This window comes from Haliotis rubra, unplaced genomic scaffold (genome assembly GCF_003918875.1).
Source record: "Haliotis rubra isolate DU_JTF1 unplaced genomic scaffold, ASM391887v1 Scf172, whole genome shotgun sequence".
Taxonomy (NCBI): Eukaryota; Metazoa; Mollusca; class Gastropoda; order Lepetellida; family Haliotidae; genus Haliotis; species Haliotis rubra.
Genome location: NW_025765692.1, coordinates 695,708 through 714,472, shown reverse-complemented (window position 1 = coordinate 714,472; position 18,765 = coordinate 695,708). Strand labels below are relative to the sequence as shown.

At 42.6% G+C, this 18,765-nt stretch overlaps 1 protein-coding gene across 8 annotated transcripts in view; it reads left to right on the top strand.

Annotated features, from left to right (window-relative positions):
• Positions 1-18,765, top strand: part of LOC124272722 (F-BAR and double SH3 domains protein 2-like) — a 110,809-nt gene that overhangs the window by 55,717 nt on the left and 36,327 nt on the right. For 7 of the 8 annotated variants that reach the window (XM_046707921.1, XM_046707923.1, XM_046707920.1 and 4 more), the window contains exons 4-5: positions 14,515-14,600; positions 14,945-14,959. In XM_046707921.1, the coding sequence (XP_046563877.1) occupies positions 14,515-14,600; positions 14,945-14,959 (101 nt within the window). The remainder of the gene's footprint in view (positions 1-14,514; positions 14,601-14,944; positions 14,960-18,765) is intronic. The other variant, XM_046707922.1, reaches the window with a different exon arrangement.

The window sequence follows — 18,765 nt, the reverse complement described above, 5'->3', positions numbered from 1 at the left end:
GCTGTTAAGTTTAGAAGTTTTACTGCCTTGTGTGGCTGTGGTTTATTGAAGCAAGTCTACTTGAGGGGCACGGAAGCAGTGCCTGATTACTTCCTTGAGAAGGCATATCGGGAAGAATTGCAAACTTGCAGGAAGTCATCAAAATACCAACTTTAAAAGTGCTTTTCAGGGATGCTGTGCATCTAGTCTTGAGTTTATACATCTTCAATGGGAGTGTCAACTAGGATTACACAAAACATTTTGTAATATTTAGAATTTGAGAATATTTTTTATTTTCACATATGATTTACTGTTGTTCTAATGCAGTGTTAATGTACTGAAAATGCCATTTGCTTTCTCTTGAATTACAAAGGCTGTAATTGTCTTTTGATAGCAGCTTTCTGTACACATGTAAATTCTGTTAAAGTGAATAATTCTTTAGGTTTTTATTTTTTTATCTTCCATCTCTGGACATGCTATTAGGAATAAACTGGGCAATTAGTGCTGCACGGAATGCTATCTTGAGATGCAGGGATGGCGATACACTGATACTGCCCAGGAGGAGATGGGAGGAAAGGAGAAACTTGACAGTGATGTAGTACACATCACACACAGCAGTCAGCTTGTCACTGATTGGACAGCTCTTCTGACCAATGAGAGCAGAGGATGACAGCCTGTTGAGGAGGAAAGGGGCAAATGACAGCATATTGTCCAATCAGAGCCTGGGTTGTCATCTTTCCTGTAAGTGGTACGAGGAAGGGAGTTAAGTGGAGTAACATCCAAGTGGTGGGGGAATATTGACACTGTATCAACTGGAGTGCATTGATAGTGATCTGTTAAACAATATGATGAGTTAAGGAACCAGGTCTGTTTACTGTTGCTTGATGCACTTCACTGTTAGCATCAGACTTTGGTCTTGTGCTTATCTATTGAACTGTAGTTCCTAGGACAACTGAACATGCTTTTGTAACTTGTTCTGTATTATCTAGACTTGCTTCTGTGCTGTACTAAATGAGCCTATGAATTATTTTGTCTTCCACCCAGCCCTTTCTGCGTGGTAAAGCCATAAATGAAGCAAGTCTAGATTTCCTCAGGTTCCGAATCTCACATCTCACTGGGGCTGCTTTTCAATTTAAAAGGAATTATTTGTATCAAAATTATATATATTCAGAGACTAAGAATTAGTCTAACATACAAGGGATACAGAACATCTCTCCTGCTCTGGGACAGGGTGAATCTCTATGATCTCACTGGCATCGATTGTGACACACAGTCACCAGTGGGGCGGTGGGGTAGCCTAGTGGTTAAAGCGTTCACTTGTCACGCCAAAGACCCGGGTTTGATTCCCCACATGGCTACAATGTGTGAAGCCCATTTCTGGTGTCCCCTGCAATGATATTCACTCGCTCACTCACAGTCACCAGTCCAGTTATCTGACACAGAGAGGGAGGTTGGATGGCTCGATTGTTGAAGCATCCACTTGTCACGACGAAGACTCGGGTTCGATTCCCCACATAGGTACCATATTTGAAGCCGATATTCCTGCGATATTCCTGGAATATTGCTAAAACAGCCTAGAAACTATTTTCAATCCGCCATCTTTCGGTTTGGAAGTTCCTGTGTATGGTTGGTGTACTCTCGAAGGTCGACGCCGTTACAGATGTGTTCTGTTACAGCATCGGCTTCTCCTCAACCTCCTTCTGGTGTACAGGAACTGGCGAAATGTACATCAGTTATTGAAGCTAACCAGAAGCCATCTGTTATCAGTCTGTGATAGCCCTCACTTCAGTTTATGATGTAAGCCATGCTGGACTTGTGGCCATGGCTGCCAAGTCTGCTCTGTGAGAAGGGAGGAATGTGATTATATACAATCTCTGTGAATGATATATTGTTCGTGTTCATAGATGGAGCCACCTGTGGGATAAACATAGGCCCTGTATGAAGTTACCATGGATCATCGATAATTGGATGGTAATATCAATACTATTCCACAACCAGCCAGGTAACCCCCAGATCAGCAGCTTGTCTCATGGGGGCGGCCTCATCAATAAACACGTGATTCCTAAAGTGGTTGGCGTAAAAATTGTAAGTCTTCGCCAGTAATCAGCACAGATGATTTATCTTTGGTGTTGATAGTGCAATAAGTCAAGATTAAAATGGCAACGTTTTGGGTTTTTTTTCACTTTGTTCAGCATTTCGTGTGAGTGGAATAATGAGGTATTGTCAGAGCCTGGCTCTGACCTTCATTCTGTCCAGTGAGGCCTGAAAGTTTGGGCTAGGGACTGTGCACTGATTAGTGGATAATTATATTGATTAATGTTCGTACTTTGCATCCAGTAGCAGCACAAGTACTACACCTGTCAATATGATCATGGTGGTGTTAGTTGTCACACATGTGTGTGATTCTGATCATGGAAGCTGTGTGTATCTGTGTGTGTGTCTGTCTGGTCTGTGTTTTATTGTCCAGAGGGAATTTTATTGTTCATAAATCTCATCTTCAAGGTCATAGCCTATAGCCTGAGGAAGGTATCAAGAAGCATTTGGTTTGACGGAACATGTCCTATACATATAGACCTGACACTGGTGTGACGGAATATGTCCTGTACATCTAGACCTGACACTGGTGTGACGGAACACGTCCTGTACATCTAGACCTGACACTGGTGTGGTGGAACACGTCCTGTACATCTAGACCTGACACTGGTGTGATGAAACACGTCCTGTACATCTAGACCTGACACTGGTGTGACGGAACATGTCCTGTACATCTAGACCTGACACTGGTGTGATGGAACACGTCCTGTACATCTAGACCTTACACTGGTGTGACGGAATACGTCCTGCACATCTAGACCTGACTCTGGTGTGATGGAACATGTCCTGTACATCTAGACCTGACTCTGGTGTGATGGAACATGTCCTGTACATCTAGACCTGATGGAACATGTCCTACATCTAGACCTGACACTGGTGTGATGGAATACGTCCTATACATCTAGACCTTACACTGGTGTGATGGAACATGTCCTATACATGTAGACCTGACACTGGTGTGATGGAACATGTCCTGTACATCTAGACCTGACTCTGGTGTGATGGAACATGTCCTGTACATCTAGACCTGACACTGGTGTGACGGAACATGTCCTGTACATCTAAACCTGACACTGGTGTGATGGAACATGTCCTGTACATCTAGACCTGACTCTGGTGTGACGGAACATGTCCTATACATCTAAACCTGACACTGGTGTGACGGAACATGTCCTATACATCTAAACCTGACACTGGTGTGATGGAACATGTCCTATACATCTAGACCTTACACTGGTGTGATGGAACATGTCCTGTACATCTAGACCTGACACTGGTGTGATGGAACATGTCCTGTACATCTAGACCTGACACTGGTGTGACGGAACATGTCCTGTACATCTAGACCTGACACTGGTGTGACGGAACATGTCCTGTACATCTAAACCTGACACTGGTGTAATGGAACATGTCCTGTACATCTAGACCTTACACTGGTGTGATGGAACATGTCCTGTACATCTAGTCCTGACACTTGTTTGATGGAACATGTCCTGTACATCTAGACCTTACACTGGTGTGACGGAACATGTCCTGTACATCTAGACCTTACATTGGTGTGATGGAACATGTCCTGTACATCTAGACCTTACATTGGTGTGATGGAACATGTCCTGTACATCTAGACCTTACATTGGTGTGATGGAACATGTCCTGTACATCTAGACCTGACTGTTGTATGACGGAACATGTCCTATACATCTAGACCTGATTCTGGTGTGATGGAACATGTCCTGTACATCTAGACCTGACTGTTGTATGACGTAACATGTCCTGTACATCTAGACCTGACTCTGGTGTGACGGAACATGTCCTATACATCTAGACCTGACTGTTGTATGACGGAACATGTCCTATACATCTAGACCTGACTCTGGTGTGACGGAACATGTCCTATACATCTAAACCTGACACTGGTGTGACGGAACATGTCCTATACATCTACACCTGACTCTGGTGTGACGGAACATGTCCTATACATCTAGACCTGACACTGGTATGACGGAATATGTCCTGTACATCTAGACCTGACACTGGTGTGACGGAACATGTCCTATACATCTAAACCTGACACTGGTGTGACGGAACATGTCCTATACATCTAGACCTGACACTGGTGTGACGGAACATGTCCTATAAATCTAGACCTGACACTGGTGTGACGGAACCTGGGGTTTTGCTGTACAATTAGACCTGCTTGTTGTTACGGAACCAAGTTATTCCTCTGCATGGTAATGATGCCCTGGAGATCTACTCCCATCTGAGGACGAGGCAGTTCATCTATTTCCACTGTTCCAGCTTCAGTTCTACTGTTTGATGTCGGCCTCTCATACAATGTTTCCAATTACTTTCCCTGGCTTAGCCTGACAACAGCCTTTCTTTCTATCAGCAAAATGATCCAATTTAAAATGAACTTCAAACGACTGTGGTTTAGCAAGACCCAGATTATAGTGGTGTTTGAATGGCCAAACCAACATCCCCGGTTGACTGAAGAACTTTATTGAAATCCTGACAGGTTTTGAAGAATGTCTATCAAGGGAAGGAATCCAATCACGAGGTTTGGGCATCATTTTAGAAAACACGGCACTAAACGATAATGTACAAAGATTTATGACGGGAGATGTTTTTGTGTCCAGATCCATGTCGGAGTGACATTATCAGCTGTTTCCACAACAGGACAATCAATAACATGTGGTTGAAGAAGTGTTCAATCACAGACAGATTGATAAACACTCCAATGTTGCTTCAAACGAAAACATGGTTTGGTCTGTTTAGTGACAAAACATTGCAATCACAAATACTATATTTCAAAATCCTGATTGAATTCTGTTTTGAACTTTCCTCTTTATTTGCTAGATATCTTACTACTCTGATCAATTCTGCGACAAGTTGGATTTTTCTCCCATTGGTTCTGGCAGCGAAATGAGTCCTGCTTGTTTAGTGTCGCCGGGATGTTGTGATGGAGGAAAACTATGTTCAGCCTCTGAATCAGGCTTGATTTATGAACAAAATGACTTTTCCGTCAGTGGCGTTTAATGGGGTAAACAAGTCTGAGTCAAGAGGCTCGTGATGCTCTTGCATTGGGCAACAAGAACTTAGGAGTCTGTAGCGGGATATATAGACACATACAATCTAAAATTGGTTGTAGCTGTAATGGAACATGTAGACACTTTACTGGCGAGGATGAGACAGAAACTGAGAATACTCAAGATTATTTCATGTCAAAACTGGACTCATCAAGTCAAAAAGGTGTTCCAGTCAGTGTTGTTAATAGTTGGTGATCAAGGAACAGTAGGGTTTGTATTTGAAAATGAATACTGGTATGCTGAAAGATATAAAGAATTTGAGCATACATGGCTGCTCTGCAAGATTAGTTTCCATATATTGCCTTGTATTAATCTTGAAATAGGACTCCTCTACGATGCTGGTCTGGTGTTTGCCGAATGGTGAGGTGGGACTGTCTGATTAAAGTCCACTCAGATTCCCTGGACACATCTGAACAGAGATTAGAAGTGAGGAGTAATTCCAGTCCTGTCACATGAACTTTAGCTGTGCGGTAACGTGACAGTGATCAACTGCATATGTCCAGTGATTTGTAACCATACACATAGAAATAATGTATTGCTGTATGGAGCGTGTTCTGCTGTATGGAGCGTGCTCTCCCTGGTGTATACGGAAGGTTATTGATAAGTCTGTGGAGTTGGCTATATGACAGTTATATGCACAGCACCCTGCGTTCAGTGGAACGTTTATACCAATACCCATGATTAGGTTGATCTGTCACACGGCGTGCTGCACAATGACCAAATGGTCCATGATACCGATATGTCTTATCTCCTGGTCTCCATGGGTATGTTGTCTTAAGTCATGTTAGTATTGCAATATTACTACTGTGTTGTAAGGTTATAGCTGGGAGGTGATATAACTACACAGGCTGTAACTCAAAGTGTATACAAAGTGTAACTCATAGTATAACTCAGTGTATACAGACAGTAACACACAGTGTATGAGACAGTAACACAGTGTATGAGACAGTAACACACAGTGTATATATGGACAGTAACACACAGTGTATATAGACAGTAACACAGTGTATATAGACAGTAACACAGTGTATATAGACAGTAACACACAGTGTATGAGACAGTAACACACAGTGTATACAGGCTATACCTTGCAGTGTATACAGGCTATACCTGGCAGTGTATACAGGCTATACCTTGCAGTGTATACAGGCTATACCATGCAGCTGATGCTGCAACTCTAGTGCTGTATGCACTCCGTCTGCTGGCCGTCAAGCTGCCCGTGCAGTTAATAGTTGTAATTAGTGTTGACTTGTGGTATTGATCAGAAAACATGCTGACGGCATAGTTCAGTTGCAACTGGGGAAGACACTTTTTCAGTGTGCTTAAAAACAGGAAAAATAAAACCATGCTGGAAGCTTTGAGGAATTTATAGGGCATTAGGATATTTACATGGATATTTCTTTAGGTATTCCTAAAATATTATTGTGAATTCATTCTTTCTTGTTTCAAGAGCAGACACTGGACAGTTTGCCAGACTTTAAGCAGGTACCTTTCGGTATTCTGAATTGTTATCCCAGAATAGTTTTATTGTTTGCCACATCAAAACATAAATGGAAGGGTGTGGAACATCGGTAGTGTACAGTGACATCTCAGATGCGAGAGGTTTTTATTTCCAAACTGATTTGTACTGAACCCAATAGTTACTCTGGAAATCTGAAACACTCAGTTCAGGTCTATGTGAGGGCTCGATCATGAGTAAGTGTGAGCACTCCTTCCTATCACCAGTAATCATTTAAACACACGTGCATGTGCTGGAATACTTGTGTTTGTGTCAGTTGCCAGCATCAGGACTTGTACGGTGGATTCGGCACTGACATACGCCGGTCTGGAAACATCCATGGCACGGCCATACCATCACTTCTTGTCTCTGAAATATTGTAAGCTTTTCATGTTTTGATTTAGCCTTTAACATATGATCACAGTTCAGACATCTCTACAGACTTGCCAGTGAACCGTGGACTTGCTTCAATGTTTTCAGATATATTAGTTTCAAGGTCTATGAGAGGCAGTACTTTCAAATTGTTGTGATACTTTTGAATTTCATGTATTAATTATATGTCAAATAATTACAAATTGAATTCATCTGTAGCACAAGTAGAGATGTTCAGATTCCTAAGTGGTGAATACTATGGGTGCATTATTCACTTTTTGTTTTTGTAAAACCCGAGTTCACCTGAGTGGAGGCTATATTTAGCAGCTGCAGCTGAGTATGTTGTACAAGGTACGGTCTGTGTTATGATAAGTGACAGTCTGAGAAACCATCTCCTGCAAAACAGCACAGAAACGAGATGAAACCAGCCACCTCTGACTTTCAAATCACTTCCCCATTTTATTGAAAAGCCGGAAATAGTTTTTAACTGGATGCCTATCAAGGGGAATAAGATTCAAAGACTGGGTTAGGAATCACTTGGCAGCACTCTACCCTCGAAGGAGCCAGATTTGCTCAATTTACAAGCAGATAAAAGTGTTTAAGAAATAAATATAGATTTTCATGTTGTAAATATTTGTGAGGAGTTTGAGTGTAAGAGTGCCGTGAAAGATGGACAGTAACTCTACATCTTGTTAAGGATGGGGGTGGGAGGGGGAGATAATGATGTCTGTTTGGTCCAACTCAGAATGGCTGGGATTCAGGTTATCTGGGAGGGGCATTTAGTGAAATAAGTGTCCAAGGCTTAAATACAGTTGTTGGCTGCACCCCTGCTGTGTTATTATTTTAATTCAGTTTGTTTGATGAATGTAGTTATGTATTAGATGAGGCATGGCATGTCAGCTAGACTCTCTCCACACAAACATCATTAGAACAAACGAGCATTAGGGCAATGCCTGGAGGGATTTGTACTGGTAGATTGTTTTCAAGGATAATATATATTTAACATCATGAGATGGTTTATTGTTTTCATGAAATATCTTTTCTTATTTCTATTGTAAATGCTTGTTCCCAGAAAACACCCCTGCATGATCCATGTGCTTTTTGGTCTAGGAAGTTGCTACTGCCCACAATCAGCGCCAGATAGAAGACTGCTGGGATCACGTGGGGGAAACCTCAATGTAGGTAGAAGACTGCTGGCATCATGTGGGGGAAACCTCAATGTAGGTAGAAGACTGCTGGGATCATGTGGGGGAAACCTCAATGTAGGAAGAAGACTGCTGGCATCATGTGGGGGAAACCTCAATGTAGGTAGAAGACTGCTGGGATCATGTGGGGGAAACCTCAATGTAGGTAGAAGACTGCTGGCATCATGTGGGGGAAACCTCAATGCAGGTAGAAGACTGCTGGGATCACGTGGGGGAAACCTCAATGTAGGTAGAAGACTGTCAGCATCATGTGGGAAACCTAATGCAGGTAGAAGACTGCTGGGATCCCGAAAACCCTCAATGCAGGTAGAAGACTCTGGGATCACGGGGGGAAACCTCTATGCAGGTAGAAGACTGCTGAGATCACGTGTGGGAAACCTCAATGCAGGTAGAAGACTGCTGGGATCACGTGGGGGAAACCTCAATGTATGGCAGTAGGCATGTAGTGTACCTTACTATATTGATTCCTGGGGCACGGCGACGTGGACCCACATGAGATATGATGAGAAAGATATGAACACTGGCTGTTAACAAGTCCAGGGCTTGTCCCAGAAATGTGGTAATTGTCCCCCGCCGCAACGCGGTACGGGGGACTATGTATTCAGCGGCGTCCATATGTACGTCCGTACGTACGTCCCGATTCTTGTTAACGCGATATATCATGAACTGTTGTACCCAATGTCTTCAAATTTGGTGACAGCCTACATTGGGGGATTACGCAGACACCAGTCGATTTGGGTGACCTTGACCTTATTTTCAAGGTCACCACGACACTGACCACTTTTCAAACTGTTGTTAACGTGATATCTCATGCACTGTTGTACCCAGTGTCTTCAAATGTGGTGACAGCCTACATTGGGGGATTATGCAGACACCAGTCAATTTGGGTGACCTTGACCTTATTTTCAAGGTCACCACGACACTTTGAACACTTTTCAAACTCTTCTTAACACGGCATCTCATGGACTGTTGTACCCAATGTCTTCAAATTTGGTGACAGCATACATTGGGGGATTACGCAGACACCAGTCGATTTGGGTGACCTTGACCTTATTTTCAAGGTCACCACGACACTGACCACTTTTCAAACTGTTGTTAACGTGATATCTCATGCACTGTTGTACCCAGTGTCTTCAAATTTGGTGACAGCCTACATTGGGGATTATGCAGACACCAGTCGATTTGGGTGACCTTGACCTTATTTTCAAGGTCACCACGACACTTTGAACACTTTTCAAACTCTTCTTAACACGGCATCTCATGGACTGTTGTACCCAATGTCTTCAAATTTGGTGACAGCATACATTGGGGGATTACGCAGACACCAGTTGATTTTGGGTGACCTTGACCTTATCTTCAAGGTCACCACGACACTTTTCACACTTTTAACTCTTGTTAACGCGATATCTCATGGACTGTTGTACCCAATGTCTTCAAATTTGGTGACAGTTTACATTGGGGGAGTACGCAAACACCAGTTTATTTGGGTGACCTTGACCTTATCTTCAAGGTCACCACGATACTTTGACCGCTTTTTAAAGGCGATATCTCATAAAACATTGCACCCAATGTTTTCAAGTATGTTGACAGCCTACATTGGGTGATTATACAGACACCAGTCATATCAGGCATCTTGTATGTGACCCAAAAATATAAAGTAGTAAATATAGATATTCCATTTTTTAGCGGCGGGGGACATTGACATATCAGTGGCAAACACTTGTTTGTCTTCCTGTTTTCAACAATAGAAAAGTTTGATGTAGCAGACTGAGGTCTCTTGGAATAATGAATTAGGCTGTACGAGGGACCTCCTACATGCATATCTACTTAGAGCACCACATATATCATCGGCTCTTGGGAAGTCAGAGTAGGATGTTCCGCATCCCTGCTGTCACAAAGGTTCCGCACCTTCTGTATCCCATGCTGTAGGTTCATTAATACTTTTTTATGAAATGTCAACATGACCAGTTGACTCTGGACGATGCTCATGCCTTCAGTCACCAGCTGGTCCAGACTTGACCACGTACAGGCCATCACTGCATGTGTTCATATTGGTGACGTGTATTATCTACAGGCAGGGCAACTGACTTCTTCTATTCACAGTTTTCCAGCATATATACTTACATGATTCAAAGCAAATGTAAGTCAAATTGAACAGCCAAACTGTTTCCATGGATACCTGTAAGAAGTAATATGCTTCAATACTACTTGTTTTATCAATAAAGAACAGGTGCACACATTCACTGTACTACAGTAATCACCTGTTTTTGCTCAAAGTATTTATAACATTTCTTGTGAATGTATATCTTTATAGCCAGCTCCAGTTGAACTTGTTTTTCATGCAGTAACACAATCTTAAACTAGTGCCAATTAACTAAGGCGAACTCTGAAACTTTCAAATTGATGAATGATGAAACGTTATGTTCTGTTATGAATTACACCAGTGGCGATATGTTTCCGTACATTTGATCCGGGAATGTAATGTTTTGATGGGACGATCACTATACTGCAGTTGGTCGCAGTCCGAGGAACCTGTGGATAGGTTTAAAATATATAATACAAATGAAGGATATTTTGGGAGGTTACAAGTTTACCAAAGCACACCGACATTGTGTAAGGTTAGAGATGCCCATCGTAATACAGATCTATTGAATAGTTTTTAACCATCTCAGTACTAGTGAGTAGTGTTTCTCATATAATGTAACAATACTATTGTAATCATGTTTTTATCCATTAATACTACTACAGCTATGGTTGAGATGCCTCAGTAATTGCCTCTATCTGTTGATGAGTCAGGTGAATGAACACAACATTCTTTTGATGATGGTGATTCTGAATAGATGATGATGATGGTGATTCTGAATAGATGATGATGGTGGTGATTCTGAATAGATGATGATGGTGGTGATTCTGAATAGATGATGATGGTGGTGATTCTGAATAGATGATGATGATGGTGATTCTGAATAGATGATGATGATGGTGGATTCTGAATAGATGATGATGGTGGTGGATTCTGAATAGATGATGATGATGATGGTGATTCTGAATAGATGATGATGATGGTGATTCTGAATAGATGATGATGATGGTGATTCTGAATAGATGATGATGATGGTGATTCTGAATAGATGATGATGATGGTGATTCTGAATAGATGATGATGATGGTGATTCTGAATAGATGATGATGATGGTGATTCTGAATAGATGATGATGGTGGTGATTCTGAATAGATGATGATGATGGTGATTCTGAATAGATGATGATGATGGTGATTCCTGAATAGATGATGATGATGATGATGATTCTGAATAGATGATGATGATGAGTGATTCTGAATAGATGATGATGATCCGAATAGATGATGATGATGATCTAGAATAGATGATGGTGGTGATTCTGAATAGATGATGATGATGATGGATGATTCTGAATAGATGATGATGATGGTGATTCTGAATAGATGATGATGATGGTGATTCTGAATAGATGATGATGATGGTGGTGGTTCTAGAATGATGGATGATGATGATGATGAGTGGTGATTCTGAATAGATGATGATGGTGGTGAATAGATGATGGTGAATGATTCTGAATGATGATGATGGTGATTCTGAATAGATGATGATGGTGGTGATTCTGAATAGATGATGATGATGGTGATTCTGAATAGATGATGATGATGGTGATTCTGAATAGATGATGATGGTGGTGGTTCTGAATAGATGATGATGGTGGTTCTGAATAGATGATGATGGTGGTGATTCTGAATAGATGATGATGGTGGTGATTCTGAATAGATGATGATGGTGGTGATTCTGAATAGATGATGATGGTGGTGATGATGATGTGCCATGCTTCTCAGACACTCTGCCAGTGGGTCTGACTGATTTAGCTGTTGTAAGTTGAATGTTTTTTAAGTAGAGAGGGATCGTCTGTGGCATGCACCTGGTGAGAAGTGTTGCACCTTTACAGACAAAGGGGAGACACGACACCTGTTTCATTTACAGGTAAGGTCAGAGGTCACACTGTTTGAAGACGGAGGATGTCACATGAGGTCATTTGTCACCCACTGGTGGTGAAGAAGGTCAGGTCTTGCAGAGACAACTCCAGGCATTGCTTGACCTTTCCTTCATCACTGATGATGCCATGTTGACAGGGATGGGATGTATTTTTAGGTTTAAGATGAGACATGACATTCTGTCTTGTTTTTGTGCCTTGATGATTGTTATGTTGTATGGTGTGTATGTATTAGGCCAGTCATGATGACGTGTGGTTTAGGGGAGGGCAGGGTGGTGTGTAAGGCACCTCCTGACTACTGGGTGTGACTGTTGGAGTACCATGCAACCAGCCTTCACAGGAACTGAATATGACACAAACACAATGGGAGGCACATAGACACAATATGACACAATGGTAGGAACATTATACAATGTTACACAATGGTAGGAACATAGACACAATATGACACAATGGTAGGAACATAGACACAATGAGAGGAACATAGACACAATATGACACAATGGTAGGAACATAGACACAATGGTAGGAACATAGACACAATGTTACACAATGGTAGGAACATAGACACAATGGTAGGAACATAGACACAATATGACACAAACACAATGGTAGGAACATAGACACAATGTTACACAAACACAATGGTAGGAACATAAACACAATATGACACAAACACAATGGTAGGAACATAGACACAATGGTAGGAACGTAGACACAATGTTACACAATGGTAGGAACATAGACACAATATGACACAAACACAATGGTAGGAACATAGACACAATGTTACACAAACACAATGGTAGGAACATAGACACAATATGACACAAACACAATGGTAGGAACATAGACACAATGTTACACAATGGTAAGAACATAGACACCATGTTACACAATGGTAGGAACGTAGACACAATGTTACACAATGGTAGGAACATAGACACAATATGACACAAACACAATGGTAAGAACATAGACACAATGTTACACAATGGTGGGCAGGTATGACTGTTGTGAACACAATGACACAGGGTACAGAAATGTGTAGGTGCCGTGGCTGTGTGTGACGATCACCAGATCAACACTGTCACTGCCTGGTGCATGGGGGCTATCAGTGTTCAACATCTATGGGGTGGTCACCTGCTTGTGATGGATTCAATGTAAAACCTTCAGGCATGTTTCAGTTAGCAGCATGTTCCACCTGAACAAGTTTGAGACATTCATGCACTGATAATAGGATGAGTGAGGAAGTGTCCCGGTGTAGTGGATGGGATTTGCTGGTCATGTGTGAGCTTCATGACCTGTCGTAAAGCGATATTTAGGTTGTGATGTGACAGCACTAGAACACCATGTGAAGGAGGTATAACCTAACTGAGAGAACATTGTGTACCTGTCGTAAACTTGGGTCATTACACTAGGCAATAGCATGACCTATGTCACAGATATATTTAACGGTACATTTATGTCCCAATTGCGTTCCATAATAAGTCACTCTGTCTTACACAGTATATACCTGATGAATGACAAGAAGTAGCCCCGAAACTATGCTACAAACAGGAGTTAATAGCCTTAAAAGTCTCATGCCTCAAAAGTCTATCCTACTTTAAGTGCATGTTAATATCTAGTTTAATGTCTGCAGCTTGCGGAACTTTAAATATGTCAACAACAGGTTGTGGTATACTCCAGGGAATCAAGTAGCAATATTTAATGGGAGAGAGCCTTCAGCTGTGAACATTTTATTCATCAGTAAACACTATTTTATCATTCATTTTCAAGCTGTGTAATATGTCTTCCTGGACTTGCTGTTCAGGCTCCAACTCCAGTGATGGTCTGACGTTTATGGGTCTCCTACTTTCACAGCCCTATATTTTGGTAATCATGAAGTTAGGGTAGCCGTTCACTGCTCTCACTAATTCTGAACTTCTGAGTTTGGGTCCTGTATTGATGATATAATGAACTCCCTGATTGCGAAGGTTGGGGATGACTTAGTTTGATGTGAATGACAGCTGGAGCACAGTTAGGTGTCCAGTATCACATGCTGGTCGTTACAGGCTACTGATGGGTTTGGGTCGTCTGACTCGCTGACTTGGTTGATGAAGGTCATTGTGTCCCTGTTGTATAAATAGATGCTCATGATGTCAGTCACTGGATTGGTTGGCCCGGATTTGATAATCTACAGACCACTGGCATATAGTTGGAATATTCCTCAGTCAAGCATTAAACAAACAAATAAACATATATCTTTGTTGTTTCAGGGATTGTTGAAACTGTCGACTCAGCTGCTCAAGAGGGAATTCCCGTCACAGCCAGACATAATTAGTGAGGATGGACTGGAACATAAGTAAGTTGTCTCGCTTTGCTGCAGGTTGCATTTAACTTGCACAGAGTTATTAATTATTTCAACTACTAATGTCTAGAACTGATTACCAATCATATTAACTTCCCATTGTGCTGTTAACAAATTGAAAACTGAACTTAATCAAAACATGTGTCCATGAAAGAATGTCCAAAGACAGTAGCTTTTAAGTATACAGTCTTCCTAATTGACTAAACTCAATTTTTGTGTTTATTTGTTTGAAGTGAAGATATTTGCAGTTTAATGTTCATAAATATACGTCCTGTTTTTCTGATGTAACATGTGAGATATGATTAACGTTTGAGGCTATGTTCCGTTAATGCTGTCAGCTACTCGGACGGAAGGTAGGTGGCGTCATCCTTCACCATCGTCTAGTCACTAGCTCTCTCTGTACACGCACCTGCTGGACATGTTGGTCACGTGACTTCTACATCACTGCTTATTTTTATTATTTTCAGTTGGTAGTTTGGAACATGAATCAGGAAATGTTCTAGTTATCGCCATTTGCTTCAACAGCCCTTATTGCCTCTACGCCATTATAAGTTTGTTTGTTTTTTTGTAGTTCTGGCAAATGTGTTTCTTCATGTGGCATGTTCTCCTCTCTATTACACTGTAAGAAGGTGTCGACAACAGTGGTTGCTGAAATACATCAAATGGCCTCATTATAACACACATCCACTGTCCCATCCAAAGGGGCAATGGGGTAGCCCAGTGATTAAAGCGTCCGCTTGTCATGTGTGAAGCCCATTTCGGTCGTCCCTTGCCGCGATATTGCTGGAATATTGCTAAAAGCAGCGTAAAACTGTACTCACTCACTCATTCACCCCTTCCAAAAAAAAACAATGCAAAGATTTTCAATATAGGGTATGAAATAAAGAACTTAATTACTAATCAGTGATTATTGGGAATAAATGGCTTTTGTGTTGTATAAGAAGCCACTTTCTTATGTCCAAGGTGCGATAGCTGTAACACTGACGAGGCGTAAAACAACATAACCCCTGGTTGCCAGGCCCATACTCCCTTATGTCCAAGGTGCGATAGCTGTAATACTGACGAGGCGTAAAACAACATAACCCCTGGTTGCCAGGCCCATACTCCCTTATGTCCAAGGTGCGATAGCTGTAATACTGACGAGGCGTAAAACAACATAACCCCTTGTTGCCAGGCCCATACTCCCGTATGTCCAAGGTGCGATAGCTGTAATACTGGCCAGGCGTAAAACAACATAACCCTGGTTACCAGACCCATACTCCCTTATGTCCAAGGTCGCGATAGCTGTAATACTGACGAGGGCGTAAAACAACATAACCCCTGGTTACCAGACCCATACTCCCTTATGTCCAAAGTGCAATAGCTGTAATGCTGACGAGGTAAAACAACATAACCCCTTGTTGCCAGGCCCATACTCCCTTATGTCCAAGGTCGCGATAGCTGTAATACTGACGAGGCGTAAAACAACATAACCCCTGTTACCAGACCCATACTCCCTTATGTCCAAAGTGCAATAGCTGTAATACTGGCGCAGGCGTGTAAAACAACATAACCCCTTGTTGCCAGGCCCATACTCCCTTATGTCCAAGGTGCGATAGCTGTAATACTGACGAGGCGTGAAAACAACATAACCCCTTGTTGCCAGGCCCATACTCCCTTATGTCTAAGGTGCGATAGCTGTAATGCTGACGAGTAAAAAAAACAACATAACCCCTTGTTGCCAGGCCCATACTCCCTTATGTCTAAGGTGCGATAGCTGTAATGCTGACGAGGCGTAAAACAACATAACCCCTGGTTACCAGACCCATACTCCCTTATGTCCAAAGTGCGATAGCTGTAATACTGACGGTAAAAAACAACATAACCCCTTGTTGCCAGGCCCATACTCCCTTATGTCTAAGGTGCGATGGCTGTAATGCTGACGAGGCGGTAAAACAACATAACCCCTTGTTGCCAGGCCCATACTCCCTTATGTCCAAGGTGCGATGGCTGTAATACTGACGAGGTAAAAACAACATAACCCCTTGTTGCCAGGCCCATACTCCCTTATGTCTAAGGTGCGATAGCTGTAATGCTGACGAAGTGCGAAAACAACATAACCCCTTGTTGCCAGGCCCATACTCCCTTATGTCTAAGGTGCGATAGCTGTAATGCTGACGGCGAAAACAACATAACCCCTTGTTGTCAGGCCCATACTCCCGTTATGTCCAAGGTCGCGATAGCTGTAATACTGATGAGCTGTAAAACAACATAACCCCTGGTTGCCAGGCCCATACTTCCTTATGTCCAAGGTGCGATAGCTGTAATACTGACGAGTAAAACAACATAACCCCTTGTTGCCAGGCCCATACTCCCTTATGTCTAAGGTCGCGATAGCTGTAATGCTGACGGTAAAACAACATAACCCCTTGTTGCCAGGCCCATACTCCCTTATGTCTAAGGTCGCGATAGCTGTAATGCTGACGAGTAAAACAACATAACCCTTGTTACCAGACCCATACTCCCTTATGTCTAAGGTCGCGATGGCTGTAATGCTGGCGAGGCGCGAAACAACATAACCCCTTGTTGCCAGGCCCATACTCCCTTATGTCCAAGGTGCGATAGCTGTAATACTGACGAAAAAACAACATAACCCCTTGTTGCCAGGCCCATACTCCCTTATGTCTAAGGTCACGATAGCTGTAATGCTGGCGAAGTAAAACAACATAACCCTGGTTACCAGACCCATACTCCCTTATGTCCAAGGTGCGATAGCTGTAATAATTGACGAGGCGTAAACAACATAACCCCTGGTTGCCAGGCCCATACTTCCTTATGTCCAAGGTGCGATAGCTGTAATACTGACGAGGCGTGAAAAACAACATAACCCCTTGTTGCCAGGCCCATACTCCATAAGGGTGCGATAGCTGTAATGCTTATGTCCAGGCCCATACTCCCTTATGTCCAAGGTGCGATGGCTGTAATACTGACGAGGGCGTAAAAAACAACATAACCCCTTGTTTGCCAGGCCCATACTCCCTTATGTCTAAGGTGCGATGGCTGTAATGCTGACCCATACTCCCTTATATGTCTAAGGTGCGATGGCTGTAATGCTGGACGAGGGCGTAAAACAACATAACCCCTTGTTGCCAGGCCCATACTCCCTGTAATCCCAGGGTCGCGATAGCTGTAATACTGGCCAGGCGTAAAACAACATAACCCTTGTTGCTGGGCCCATACTCCTTATGTCTAAGGTCGCGATGGCTGTAATGCTGACTAGTGATAAAACAACATAACCCTGGTTACCAGACCCATACTCCCTTATCCAAAGGTCGCGATAGCTGTAATACTACTGACGAGGCGAAACAACATAACCCTGGTTGCCAGGCCCATACTTCCTTATGTCCAAGGTAGCGATAGCTGTAATACTGACGGCGCGAAAACAACATAACCCCTTGTTGCCAGGCCCATACTCCCTTATGTCTAAGGTGCGATAGCTGTAATGCTGATTGGCGATAAAACAACATAACCCCTTGTTGCCAGGCCCATACTCCCTTATGTCCAAGGTGCGATAGCTGTAATGCTGACGGTGAGTAAAACAACATAACCCCTTGTTGCCAGGCCCATACTCCCTTATGTCTAAAGGTGCGATGGCTGTAATGCTGACGAGTAAAACAACATAACCCCTTGTTGCCAGGCCCATACTCCTTATGTCTAAGGTCGCGATGGCCCATGACGAGTAAAACAACATAACCCCTTGTTGTCAGTACCCCATTATGTCCAAGTCGCGATAGCTGTAATACTGATGAGCTGTAAAACAACATAACCCCTTGTTGCCAGGCCCATACTTCCTTATGTCCAAGGTGCGATAGCTGTAATACTGACGAGGCGTAAAACAACATAACCCCTTGTTGTCAGGCCCATACTCCCGTATGTCCAAGGTGAGATAGCTGTAATACTGATGAGCTGTAAAACAACATAACCCCTGGTTGCCAGGCCCATACTCCCTTATGTCCAAGGTGCGATAGCTGTAATACTGACGAGGCATAAAACAACATAACTCCTGCCCAGATGCAGTCCTGTCGACAAGAGAGGTTGTGTAAATGGAATGTGAACCTCCATCAACTTCGGGGTCACCCGCCATGTGATGTCATCACAGCTATGATAAGATTCCCACAAT